The sequence below is a fragment of the Rhinopithecus roxellana genome, chromosome 7 (genome assembly GCF_007565055.1).
Source record: "Rhinopithecus roxellana isolate Shanxi Qingling chromosome 7, ASM756505v1, whole genome shotgun sequence".
In the NCBI taxonomy this organism is placed as follows: domain Eukaryota; kingdom Metazoa; phylum Chordata; class Mammalia; order Primates; family Cercopithecidae; genus Rhinopithecus; species Rhinopithecus roxellana.
The window spans coordinates 105,394,803-105,408,659 of NC_044555.1; the positions used below are offsets into that span (position 1 = coordinate 105,394,803).

The 13,857-nt window shown below is 33.1% G+C and overlaps 1 protein-coding gene across 2 annotated transcripts in view; it reads left to right on the top strand.

The window, feature by feature from the left end:
- Positions 1–13,857, top strand: part of HTR2C (5-hydroxytryptamine receptor 2C) — a 332,250-nt gene that overhangs the window by 258,545 nt on the left and 59,848 nt on the right. The window contains exon 5 of one of the 2 annotated variants that reach the window (XM_030934679.1): positions 1,125–1,325. In XM_030934679.1, coding sequence (XP_030790539.1) covers positions 1,125–1,325 — 201 coding nt within the window. The remainder of the gene's footprint in view (positions 1–1,124; positions 1,326–13,857) is intronic. The other variant, XM_030934680.1, reaches the window with a different exon arrangement.

Genomic DNA, 13,857 nt, shown 5'->3' on the forward strand with positions numbered 1-13,857 from the left:
GAGGGATTCAACATACAGAAACTAATCAATGTAATGTATCACATTAATAGAATGAAGGTATGCAAACCACATGATTATGTCAATTGATGCAGAAAAAGCATTTGCAAAACTCCATCACTTTTTTATGATAAAAAAATTTTCAACAAACTAGGAATAAAAGAAAATTTCCTTGACAAGCATTTATAAAAAACAAAAACGAAAACAAAACCCAGTCAATAGTGAAAGACTGATTTTCCTCTAAGATCAGGGAAAAAAGGCAGAATGCCCACCTTCATTACTTCTATTTATCATGGTACTGAAAATTCTATGTAGAGAAATTCGGCAAAGAAAGGAAATAAAAGGGAGAGGAAAATTGGAAAAGGATAAATAAAACTATTTCTATTTGCAGAAGACATTATCTTATATATGGAAAATCCCAAAGAGTCAACACAAAACATAGATTTAATAAATGAATTCAGCAAAGTTGCAGGACATTTGTAGTTCTATACACAGCAATTAATAATCCATGAAAGAATTTAAGAAAACAATTCTATTTACAACAGCTTCCAAAAAAAAACCTCAATTGATAACAGCATCAGCCACAAGGAAGAATTAAGTATTGATACATGCTACGAAATAGGTAAACCTCAAAAACATTAGCTAGGTGAAAGAAGCCAGATACAAAAAGTCACAAATTGTATGATTCTATTTATATTAAATATCCAAATTAGTTAAATCCGTAAAGAAAGAAAGCAAATTAGAGATTACCAGGGGCTGGTTGACTGGAGAATGGGGAGTAACTGCTTAAGGGTATGCAATTTCCTTTCGGAGTGATGAAATGTTTCTGAAGTAGAGACAGGTGCTAGTTGCACAATATTGTGAATGTACTAGATGCCATTGGATTGTACACTATAAAGAGATTAATTTTATGTTGGTTAAATTTTACCTCATTAAAATGTATGTCACACTGACAGTATCATTATCATGATGATGATCATCATCACTACGGAAAATAATGCTTCCTAAATTTCACTTTCTTTAAAAGGTTTAGATTATGAGTGGAAAATATAAGCAGACTAAAATTTAAGACTATAGTCAGTACAATTTGGATGACATGTTCTTGTCTTCTCTCTGCTCTCTTTCAGATTATGTCTGGCCACTACCTAGATATTTGTGCCCCGTCTGGATTTCTTTAGATGTTTTATTTTCAACAGCGTCCATCATGCACCTCTGCGCTATATCGCTGGATCGGTATGTAGCAATACGTAATCCTATTGAGCATAGCCGTTTCAATTCGCGGACTAAGGCCATCATGAAGATTGCTATTGTTTGGGCAATTTCTATAGGTAAATAAAACTTTTTGGCCATAAGAATTGCAGCGGCTATGCTCAATACTTTCGGATTATGTACTGTGAACAACGTACAGACGTCGACTGGTAACATTTGCGATTGATCGGGTTCTTTTATTTAGTAATTATTCTTAACCTATTTATCTGATATTTAGGTTAACAATAATGAAAGGAATGTAATGTGTATGAATATGTAAATATAAAGTTTCCATTTATGCTGCTAAATTATTTTATGCATTAGGATGCCAATGAATTCTGCAACACAGATACAAAATATTTGAAGTATTTAAAATGCTTTGAAAATGAGAAAGACATAAAGTCTAATTAAATTAAAGTCTAAATTTTAAAAATATAACTTTCAATCTTATATTGAAAAGTTACATGTATCCCAGAATATTAACCTTTGTATTTTTATTCTGAATTCCTATCCTTTTCAGTAGAAAAATTAATAATACAATCTAAATCTTCATGACATAAACATTTCTAAATTTCCATTGCTATGACACCTAAAATTTACTATTTTCTCTCAGTTGTAATTGTCTTCTTGAATTCTGGGTATACAAAGAGAAAAAAAGATACTTGTTTCTTTAAAGATTTGTAGCAGTTTAAAGGGAAATAAATGATCATTTATGGCTTATATTTGAGGTATTCATAAATGCCTTAACAGTGCTAATATTAAAGCCAAGAAATTTAAACAATTGGAATTTAGGGGTTTTACATTCCTGTTTTTTTCTTCTTCCAGTTGGAGTTTAATTTATGTTCCATTAAATACTTTTTCTTCAAATTTATGTTTTTGTAAAAGACTCAGGTAAAGTGTCCAACAAGATCAATACTTCTATTTAATCTTCACTGATATCATCTAAATATTTTGACTCTGGGTTTATTGATCAAATACATTTAAGTTTTAAGATTGTTCTATTGTAGATTGTTCTGCCTGTGTATAGCACAGACACCTTTGAATAAAAAGTCATGAAGCTTGTCCCAAAAGAAAAAAAAAGGAATTTACATAGCAGATTGATTTACAAATTCAAGGGTTCACAGATTTTGCCCCAGCCATCCCAAAGAGTTCATCTAAAAAGATGCCAGCTTTTATGGTGCTTACAAAGGAAATACACAGACAAAATAGAATATTGTTGCATCAGCTTCTGGTAATGAAAGACTGAGTAATTTGCAATGACTCTTGTGCTAAAGGCAAATAAACACATGGATAAAATACCAAAAACCCTGAGAAGCTAATGAAGTAGAAATGGCTATTGGCTAAGATCCAGAAAAAGATAAAAACCCAAGAAAAATGATTATGACTTCTAGTTCACTTTTGCCAATGATGCATGATAAACCTAACGATATGACTGACAGGTGGAGACGATCATTTCCGACTCACAAGCAAAGGAGGACTAAAGTAGGAATACGGAGTCTGGCAAGGGCCAATCAACCTGAATTTAATTCTGGGATCACAAAGAACCAGACACTAGGAATAAGGATGGACCAGGATTAAATCACCATAGATATGGAATTCAGCCCTCGTCATCTATGTAAACAAGAGAAATCTTGGGCCTTAAAATTGGATTAAGATGATTTCATATTATTTGGATTTCCAATTTTTGGGCATAAACAAAAAAAAACCCCATCATCCTAGGTTTCAACTTGTTTCTTTCAATAATTTTCAAATGCTGTCACTGAAATACAATGATATGCAGATATATGAAGAGACAATACAACATGAATCAGGTATGGGACAATAAAAGATAATAGAAATAAATCTATGAAGACTTCAGATAATTGAATTATCAGACAGACTTTAAATAATTATTTGGAATGTGCACATGGAAATTACATGCTGATCTTAAACACTTCAGCAAGAAAGTGTGAACTATAAAGAGTGACATTAAGATTTGAGAAACACCTAGAAAATATGGAGCTTAAGCATAGTATGAAAAACTAAGGGCCAGGTACAGTGTCTCACACCCGTAATCCCAGCACTTTGGGAGGCCGATGCAGGCGAATCACTTGAGGCCAGGGGTTTAAGACCAGCCTGGACAACATGAGGAAACCCCATCTCTACTAAAAATACAAAAATTAGCCAGCTATGGTAGCATACGCCTGTAATCCCAGCTACTTGGAAGGCTGTGGTGGGAGGATCACTTGACTCCCAGAGGTCAAGTCTGCAGTGAGCTGAGATCATGCCACCACACTCCAGCCTGGGCAACAGAGTGAAACTCTGTCACACACACAAAACAAATTAATTAAAAAATGAAAACCTAAGAACTCTGTGGCAGATTAGAGATGGCGAATTTCCAAATTTACAGAAGATTATTATAAAATAATAAAAGTTAGCTGGGTGTAGTGGCATGTGCCTGTAGCCCTAGCTACTCAGAAGGTTGAGGCAGGAAGATCACTTGAACTCAGGCATCTTGAGGCTGCAGTGAGCTACGATCATGCCACGACACTTCAGCCTTGGTGAGAGAGCAAGACTCTGTCCCTGCAAATAAAAGATAAAATGAAATAAGAAAATAAATCCAAAAGGAGCCAATAAAAGATAGAAAACAATAAAATGTATACTAAATGGCAGAATTAAAACCAAACATATCCTTAATTATATTAATTACTAAGTATTCCAAGACTGTCATATAGGCTTTCAAAAAAAAAAAGACACTTATATGTTACAAGAGGCATATGTAAAGCATAAGGAAAGTAAAAGGATGAAAACAAACAAAAAAATTCCTCCATTTGAACACTGTCCGAGAGAAAGACTGTATAGTTATATTAATATTGGTCAAAATAGACTTTTTGACAAAAACCAAATACTCCAGTGATGGAAGATTACTTAATGATGAAAGATTTAATACACATGGAAGACATAATGTAATAAATTTGTATGTAATTATATGTAGATACATATGTAATATACATAGTACATACATTATAAAGTAAAAGAGCACAGAACTTCAGGGACAGATAGACAAGTCTACAGTCATGGCATAAGATCTTAGCACATCCTTCTCAGCGATTGTATGAAAACAATTAACAAACCTGAACTCACTGACAAGTGAAGAATACATATTCCCATCATTGCACAAGAAATATTTATCAAAACTGACCATAAAGTAATTCCTCAATATATTTCAAAGGGTTGGAATAAATTGTTTATTATTTGACTGAAATTCAAAAGAAATAGAAATGACTTGAAAACAGTAGAAAAACCTTCATATATTTGGAAATTAAGAAATTGTTTCCCAATAAACTTCAGCCTAATGGATTTCAAATCCATTGATGATTCTTCCCTAAGCTATTTATTACTAAGGTGATACAATGATAATTTTTCTCACTTTATTATTCTTTCTGCCTTTATTTGTTGGCATTATACTGTAAGGAAGGGTTTTCTCTCCAAGTCTTTGTTATTTATTAGTTCATGTTGGTGGGGACTCCTGGATTCTTTTGTATTCAATGTAATATATATGATTCATTGTTGCCCTTAATTATTTTGATGCTCAAATTGTCTCATATTTTTCTAACAAGAACTCCTTTTCATACATCTCATCAGCTTTTGAGCATTTGCCAGACTCACCTTTTACTTCCCATGCTCCAGTTCCAAAATTAGTCATTTCTTAAAAGAAACTCTTTTAGTGGGCAATTGTTTTATAAAGCAAGATGTAGAAGCTCAGTAAGGTCATTGCTAATATCATTGCTCCTACATATCAATACCTTTAATCCCAATCCATGAACACAGGATTCTTTTGCTGCTTTCCAATTCCTTATTTTTCCTCATTTTTCTCACAGTGAGTAAGTTTGCCCCCAAACCATTGATATATTTATTATTTATATTTTCTATGTCCTATAATACAACAAATTACTTTCAGAATTTCTATACCCATACCACTACTAATAAATGAAATGCTATGTTTGAATTTTCATTGCAGTTTTATCTTTAGAATGTTTTCCACCAAGAGCATATAGTCAAAGCATTGTCTTCAAAATGCTGGAATTAGTTTGAATTTTTATAGTCAAAGCATTGCCTTCAAAATGCTGGGATTAGTTTGAATTTTTTTTCCCCGTGGTTGTGATACCAATTGTTCACATTTAGGGATTTTGTTTTGTTGTTGCGTGTATTCCCCAACCTTGTTGACTTTATTTTTTAATATGTAAAACCTTAATATGATTCTCCAACAGTCAAAACTAGGCAAATAATATACTCAGAGAAGAGTCAGTTCCTCTTCTATTCCTTGGTTAACCCATTCATTAGTTTCTAGGGCATACTTCTTGAGTTTATTTTTGCAAAAATTGATTATACACAAATACACATATTGTTATTTTTTCATTCTTAAATTAAAATATAAAATGCTACATACAAATTAATACTTTGTTTTGTTTTGTTCTTTTACTTGGTAATATGTCCTGGGAATCACTCTATCAATTCGTAAGATGATAGCTATGCACCCAACTTTATCATGTAAATGGCCTAAATACTCCAATGAAAAGCTAAATTCATTCTATTATTTTTTTACACTCACTAGTAATAGATTTTGTAGATATACTTTATTTAACCAATCTTCTGTGTATAATCAAGTAAGTTGTTTCCAATATTTGGAAGTTAACAATAATTCTACTAGGAATAATTGTGTGTGTGTGTGTCTGTCTGTCTGTCTGTCTGTCCTGTGTGTGTGCGTGGATGTGTGTCTGTCCTGTGTGTGTGTGTGAGTGTGTGCATTCATGTGTGTGTTTCATATTATTGGAAGTTTCTCTTTTAAATAAATTATTGCTCAAATATATTCAGAATTTATATTCTAAATAAATTCTTATATCAGGAGTTGATTGATCAAGGGGTATATTTAGTAAGGGGTTGAACCATTTTGAATTCCCACCAGCAATGCAAGAAAGCCTCTGTTTCCCTAAAGCCTTGCTAATGAAGTTTATTTTCAAACTTTTTAAATTTTGCAAATCCCATAAGTGAGAAATGTTACCTCAGTGTAGTTTTAATTTGCATCTATTTTATTTGACTGAAGTTCATATGATTAAACGTATGAAAACCACTTAAGTGCCATTGCTAAATCAGTTTTAAGTGTCCTTTTGCTCATTTTTTCTGATTTTTTTACATTTTTATTTCTTAATTTTAATAGCTCTTTATAAATTATAGACACTAACCATTTTACATGTTATAAATGAAAACATCTTCTCTTTGCTATTTGATATAGTTATGGTATTTTGCCATACAAAATTATTTTATTTTCATGTAGTTCATCTTGTCAATCAGATTTCCTTTTTATGTTGAGAGTAATAGCAACAAATCCTTTCCCCCAACTCAGGTTAGACAATAAATCACACGTATTTTTCTCATTTTTTACATTTAGACCTCTGATACATTTGGAGTTTATTATTGTATGTTGTGATATACACATTCAATTTCAGTCTCTTAAAACTAATTCTTCCATTGTCTCATGCCATTTATTTAAAAAGTCCATCTGTCCTGTGATTTGAGAAGCCATCTTTATAATATATTAGATATTCTTATATGCCTGGACCTGTTTCTGAAGTTTACATTCTATTCCACTACTCTGTCTAATCAAATGCCAATTTCACACTTTTAATTATAAATGCTATTACATAAATATTATTATCTGACATGGTTAGTCCCTATTCATTAGGCATTTTTTATAGGTTGTGTAGACATTATCGAAAGTTTAATTTTCCATATTAATGTTAACATTAGCTTGCCTTGTTCTACTCTAAAAAGCTGGATATTTTGATAGGGATCTCCTTAAATTTATAATTTAATTTAAGAAAAAATGAAAAACTGAATTTTAAAAATGCTTTCTCTAATCTATATACTAATTTAGGTGGTAGTGTAGCGGAATGGGCCGCAGACAAAACCTCTCACACACCAACTTGTAGAAGGAAGGGCTTTATTCAGCTGGGAGCATCGGCAAGTTACCATCTTAAAATCCGAGCTCTCCAAGTGCATAATTTCTGTCCCTTTTAAGGGCTTACAACACTAAAGATTTCACATGAAAGGGTCGTGATTGATTGACCAATCTAGGGGATACGTGACAGGGGTTTCATGCACTGGTAGTCAGAGTGAAACAGAACCGTGCAGGGAGTTTCACAATGTTCTTCCACACAATATATAATGTCTGGAATCTATGGATAACATTGGTTTCTAAGTCATGAGTTGATTTTTAACTACTAGGTTTAGGCCAGTCAGGCCCAGGCCTGGTTTCGGGCCTGGTGCCGGGCTGCCTGTCTTTGGTTTCACTTCCTTGGCTTTTTCCTTAAAACAGGCACTGAGTATAAAACAATATAAAACAATGTGAGAGGGTCTCTCTCTTCCCTCAGTGGCCACTTTGTCTTCCAAACCTATGTGTCACTCTCACGTCTTCCTTATCAACATTTGTAATACATCTCATAAGAATCAATTTTTTAGCTTTACCACACAACCAATCTGTCTTCTATGCATTCACTAGTGACTACTTAATTGTTTAATTTACGAATTCCCAAACGTTTTGATCTCATGATCTCTGTATGCTCAAACATTATTGAGGATTCCAAAGAGTTTGCCTTTATATGAGTTATATCCATCAGCATTTAATGTCTTTGAAATTAAAATTAAAAGTTTAAATTCTTTTTGTCTACTTTTATTTAAAATAACAGTAGTAAACCAATTACATGTTAACATAAATAATTAGCTCTGTAAAAAAAGCTATATTTTCCAAAACAAAATCAGCAAGAAGAGTGACATTGTTTTACAGGTTTTTCTTTTTTAAATTTGCATAAATTTAGGGGGTACCAGTACAGTTTTGATACATGGATATAGAGTATAGTGGTGAAGCCTGGGCTCTTAGTGTAACCATCACTCGGTAATGTACGATGTACCCATTAAATAATTTCTCATCTCTCTCACCATATACAAAAATTAACAACAGATGGATGAAATCCTTAAATGTGATATCTGAAACTACAAAAACACTAGAAGAAAACCTAGGAAAAATCTCTGCTGGACATTGGCCTAGGCAAAGAATTCATGACTAAGACCTTGATAGCATAAACAACAAAAACAGTAATAGACAAATGGGATTTAAACTAAAAAGCTTCTGTGCGGAAAATAAATAATCCACAGAGTGAACAGATAACCTGCAGAATGGGAAAAAATATTGCAAACTATACATCCAACAAGGGACTAAAATCCAGAGGCTATAAGGAACTCAAACAACTCAACAACAACAAAAGACAACCCCATTAAAAAGCGGGGAACAGACATGAACAAACGTTTTTCAAAAGAAGGCACACAAATGGCTAACAAGCATAAGAAGAAAATGCTCAATGTCACTGGTCATTAGAAAAATGTTTTACAGGTCGGGCGCGGTGGCTCAAGCCTGTAATCCTGGCACTTTGGGAGGCCGAGATGGGCGGATCACGAGGTCGGGAGATCGAGACCATCCTGGCTAACATGGTGAAACCCCGTCTCTACTAAAAAATACAAAAAACTAACCGGGCGCGGTGGCGGGCGCCTGTAGTCCCAGCTACTCCGGAGGCTGAGGCAGGAGAATGGCCTAAACCTGGGAGGCGGAGCTTGCAGTGAGCTGAGATCCGGCCACTGCACTCCAGCCTGGGGGACAGAGCGAGACTCCGTCTCAAAAAAAAAAAAAAAAAAGAAAAATGTTTTACAGTTTTTCAAGGTTCTTTCATCATCTGACTTAATAGAAGGTAGCTAGATTCTCATCTCTGTTTTTTTCATCTAATTTATTGCGACAATTTGCTGTGGTATATAATTGTGGTCATTCTTATTTGACAGTGCACTAAAATTCAGCAAGTAGTAGTTTCTTAAGTTCTGTGGCAATGTGCAATCAGAAACCAAATCACTGACTGTTACATTAAAATCCACTAATGTATCTTGAAATAGATATTTCAAATGAATACTCTGCTTCAGTACTTCAAATGGATATTTTACCCATGATTTATATCGTGACATCAGGCATAGGTCATTAAGAAAATATTGGTTCACCAAAAGTAAAATAGTGAAATTATGAAACAAGGCTTGCACAAATGATTTCAACTTCATGGACAAGTTAAAATAATGTGTCATCGGAAAATGTGAAACTCTAGAACAAATGCCACCTTTCAAAGGATTTTTTAGTGTTTGTACCTGTTTTCGCTTTCTTTTCCTTTCTCCTTATTCTAGCACTCTGTTGAGAGCCAATGTCCTCCATCTAGGCTTTCTTGTTTTTCAAAGTAGATACATACTTTAGAGCTATCTCCGAACATACACAGGAGAATAAAATGTATCACAAATTCAATCAGTAATAATAGAATAATAAATATTTCCTTAGCTGCTATTGCATAATGTGTTTTAGAGTCACTGTTTTTACAAATTCATGCCACTTATCCATTAAGCCAATATGCAGAAATCTAATAAATTAAATGCAATACTTAAAAAAAAAAAAGAAAATATTGGTTCACTGAGTTATGCATATTTTCTCAATGTTGGTATATTTTACTACACAGTGTCAAAAATCACATACATTGATAATTTTCATCAATCTTAATGGAAAAATCTTAAGATATTGGGAAAGTTCAAGCTCCCAGGGATGAATAGACATTTTCCAAAAATTATATTATTCACTTGACACCTCAGATTTTATCATTGGCAGCAAATAGCATCTATTTTTTGCTTAACTTGACAGGCTCAAGTCATCCGTTACTGAGAAAGTAGCTGCCAAATACTCAAGTCTGAATAACTTTAGTGTGTCTGGCAGTCATTTATTCAAGTAAAGATGTTAGTCTATGAAAAAATACCTGGCTGGTTAATCTTGCAACTCTAACAATTGCATAGGTACTTTTTCTCAAAGCAACCATCTTACATCAGTATGCAGAAGATGTGCTCTTCCTATACTTCTCATTTTCTAACATAGGTTCTTAAGAAGATGTGTACCCACACTTTGAAATTTAATAAAATTAATTTTTTTACTACTTCATAAAGTATATTCTTAAGTAAAACTGGCTTCTTTCCCCAAAAGTACACAGTGATAAAGAATACAATAACTTCTTGTGCAGTTTGGTGTCACTTGCTTGATTCATGCCAAGGCACCTGCAGTTTCACCCACCATTACAGTGGCATTATCAGTAAAATTGTAAACACAATGAAAATAGCAAATAACATATTACTATTTCTATGAAAGTAATTTCAAAATACTTTTGACTTCATGAAACTGTTGAAAAGGTTTCAGAGATACATACATGTTCATGGAACACACTTTAAAAACTAGGTTTCCAATGCTAGCTCCCTTTGTGGCATTTGAGATAGTCAATGATATTTTCTTCATAACTCTCTGATTCTTTGCTAGCTATGACACAATTTTCATTTGGTTTCCTTCTCTCCTATCTCTCTGTCTGCTCCAATTCATTTTCTTAATTTTCTGCTTTGTCCCCATTCTTCCCCAGGTTTCTGTTCCTTCCAATTGCTTACACACTTTTCCTGGCTTGCATCATCCTCAGAAATAATTAAAATCTATCTACCAATGACTCTTGAAAAATTACTTCTGTTTATTTTTATCAGATTATATCCAGATCTATAGCTTGAGCTGTGTAGGGACATAGAGATGAATGTTGGACACATCTCAAGCGCCGTCATCAAAGATTGTACTCATCACTTTTCCTCCATCTCCATTTTTTTCCTCCTCCTGCATGTTTGTTTCTCTAGCGACCAGCAACAGCATTTCCAATTTATCTAAAGAGGAACCTGAGAATCATTTTAGATGCCTTCTCTTTCTCCTACATAGCCGATGAACACAACCTGTCCTCAGCATTTCTCCTACATTCTAGTCTCTCATTCCCTTAGTTGCTTTCTCAGTTTAGGCCTCTATTGTTACTCATTTATGCATCCACATTCCTTCTATTCTCTCTCTGAAAGAGATGCTTCTCAACATATGCAAAGCACATCTTCACTTCTTTAAGTGTTTTGGCTTACACCCGGGGCAACAGGAACTAAAAATTCTTCTCCAAATCTCCATGCCTAATTACTCAGAGAATTCCTTCAAACTTTGTTTTCTCTGTTTCTTCTTTGATGCCTTATTGACTTTCCTAATCATCTTGTTTTGCATGTTGGCTCACCATTCCCCTTAACCAGGCCCATTTGGGGTTGCTGCACACAATTCTCTACCATATTCGTGATTTAGTGATTTAGACACCCAATAAGGTTCTGCCTAAAGGAATTTTGTCCACTTTCATGACTCATTAGTAGCCATAGTTCACAAAATCAACCCAGGACCTCAGGATATCTTTTGTGTCTCATCTTTTAACAGCATTCTAAATATCATTTTCACCTTAGTTCAGTAGTTCTAACCTTAACTATCTGTGAATAGAATTTAGGGTATCTATGAACCTTACACGTTGAAAATCATTTAACAATAAAGTTCAAAAACCTTATGTGTACAGCTTGATAAATTTTTGCAAATGTCTACACCTCTGTAATGACTACCCAGAAAAAATACAGAACATTCCAGATATCTGAAGGACTATCTGTTGCACCTTTTCTGTCATATCTTTTCTGTTATATCTTGCATTCTTGAAATAAATCCCACTTTGTAAAGGGCTTTTGTTTCTATATCATTTGATCATTTTTTATATTTTAGTTAGAATGTTTTAATCCATTCTGATGAGAGATTTTGCCTTGTCATTTTACTTTCTTTAGTGGTGGCCTTGTCTAGTTTTGGTACCAGGGTATGCAAGCCTCGTAAAATGAGTTTGAAGCAGTCCCTTTTGACCTACTTATATGTTTGTGTAAAGTTTGCATCTTTTTATTTTAAAAAGTTTGGAAGAATTAATGAATGTAGTCATTTGATACTGTAGCAAATGAGCCTGAAGGGTTGTATGTGTCTGTGTGTGTGTGTGTGTGCATGTGCATGCATGTGCACATATGTGTAAAGGTTCTTAATTACAGATTCAATTGCTTCAATATAAATGGCAATATTAATATTTTCTTTTGTGTGTGTTAGTTTTGGTAAATTGTATTGTCAAAGAATTTCTTCTAAGGTTTCTAATTTATTGGCATCAAGTGGTGTAATTACCATACTTTTAATGTCTACATAATGTGTAGTGACTTCCTCTTTCACCCTGAGAATGGTTATCTCTGTTTCCTCTCTTTTTGTGTTTAGTTTACTAAGAGTTTATAAATTTTTTAACTTCTCCAAGAATTATCTTTTGGAGTCATCAACTTTCTCCATTGTTTGTCCATTTTCCATGTCATCGACATCTAATTTTACCTCCTTCTTTCTACTTACTTGGGTTTCATTTTCTCTTTTTTAGCTTCTTGAGGAAGAAAGTTAAATCAGTGACTCTAGACCTTACTTGATTTCTAATATGCACATTTAAATCTATAAATTTTTCTCTAAATTCTACTTTAGCTGTATCTCATACCTGCTGACATGTATTTGAATTTCAGCTCAAAATATTTACTAATTCCCTTTTTTAATCCATAGATTATTTGGAAACCTGTAGTTTAATTTTCAGACTTCAGGAAATTTTCAAGGTATCTTTCTTATTGAGTTGTAATTAATGCCACAGTGGCCAGAGTATATACACTTTATGGTTTCATCATTTGACTTTTATTGTCATTGCCTTTTGTCCCAGCATATGGTTTACCATGATAAATGTTCTATGTCTACCTCAAAAACTATATATTCTGATGTCGATAGATGTAGTAACAGACTGTGTGTTTTGTAACTTTTCTATGTGTATTTTCTAGTTACTGCAAGAGTTGTATTAAAATCTCTGACAATCATCATGGATTTGTCCATCTCTCCTTTTAGTTTTTTTAACATTTGTTCTATAAATTTTTAGATCATGTTACTTGGTTTCTTTAATAAATAAGATTATATCTTTCTATAGGATGGACACTTCCATAGTTATGAAATATCCCTCTTTATCTCTCCTAATACTTTTTGCCCTAAGATCTACTTTGTCTGATATATTAGCTTTCTTTCAGTTAGTGTTTCCATAGCATAACATTTTCTATTTTTTAAACAGTCTCTGTCTTTTTATATTTTTAAGTAATTCACTTATAAAGAGCATATAGTTATTTCTTAATAAAATCTGAAAGTATTTCATTTTTAGTTGAAGTTTTTAAACCATTTAAACGATATACTTTAGTTTACATCTGTCGATTTTTATTAGTTTCTTCTTTGTTTCTTTATTATTCTTCCCTTTTTAAAAAGATTCATTTAGGTATATTTGATGTAAGATAACCTGCACTTTTTAAAATGTATAATTTGACAAATATTAAAATATGTATAAACCCATGAAAACATCATTACACTCAAGATCATAAAGATAGCCATCCCCATCAAGTTTCCGTATGCCCACTTGTAATACTTCCCTCCCTCAATCATACTTCACTGTCCCTGAGCAATCACTGATCTGCTTTCTGTCACTATTCACTAGCTTGCATTTTCTAAAATGCAGTATGTATATTTTAAAAATATATATTTAAGGTATACAACAGTATGTTATGAGATACGTAGAGATAGTAAAAAGGTTACTATAG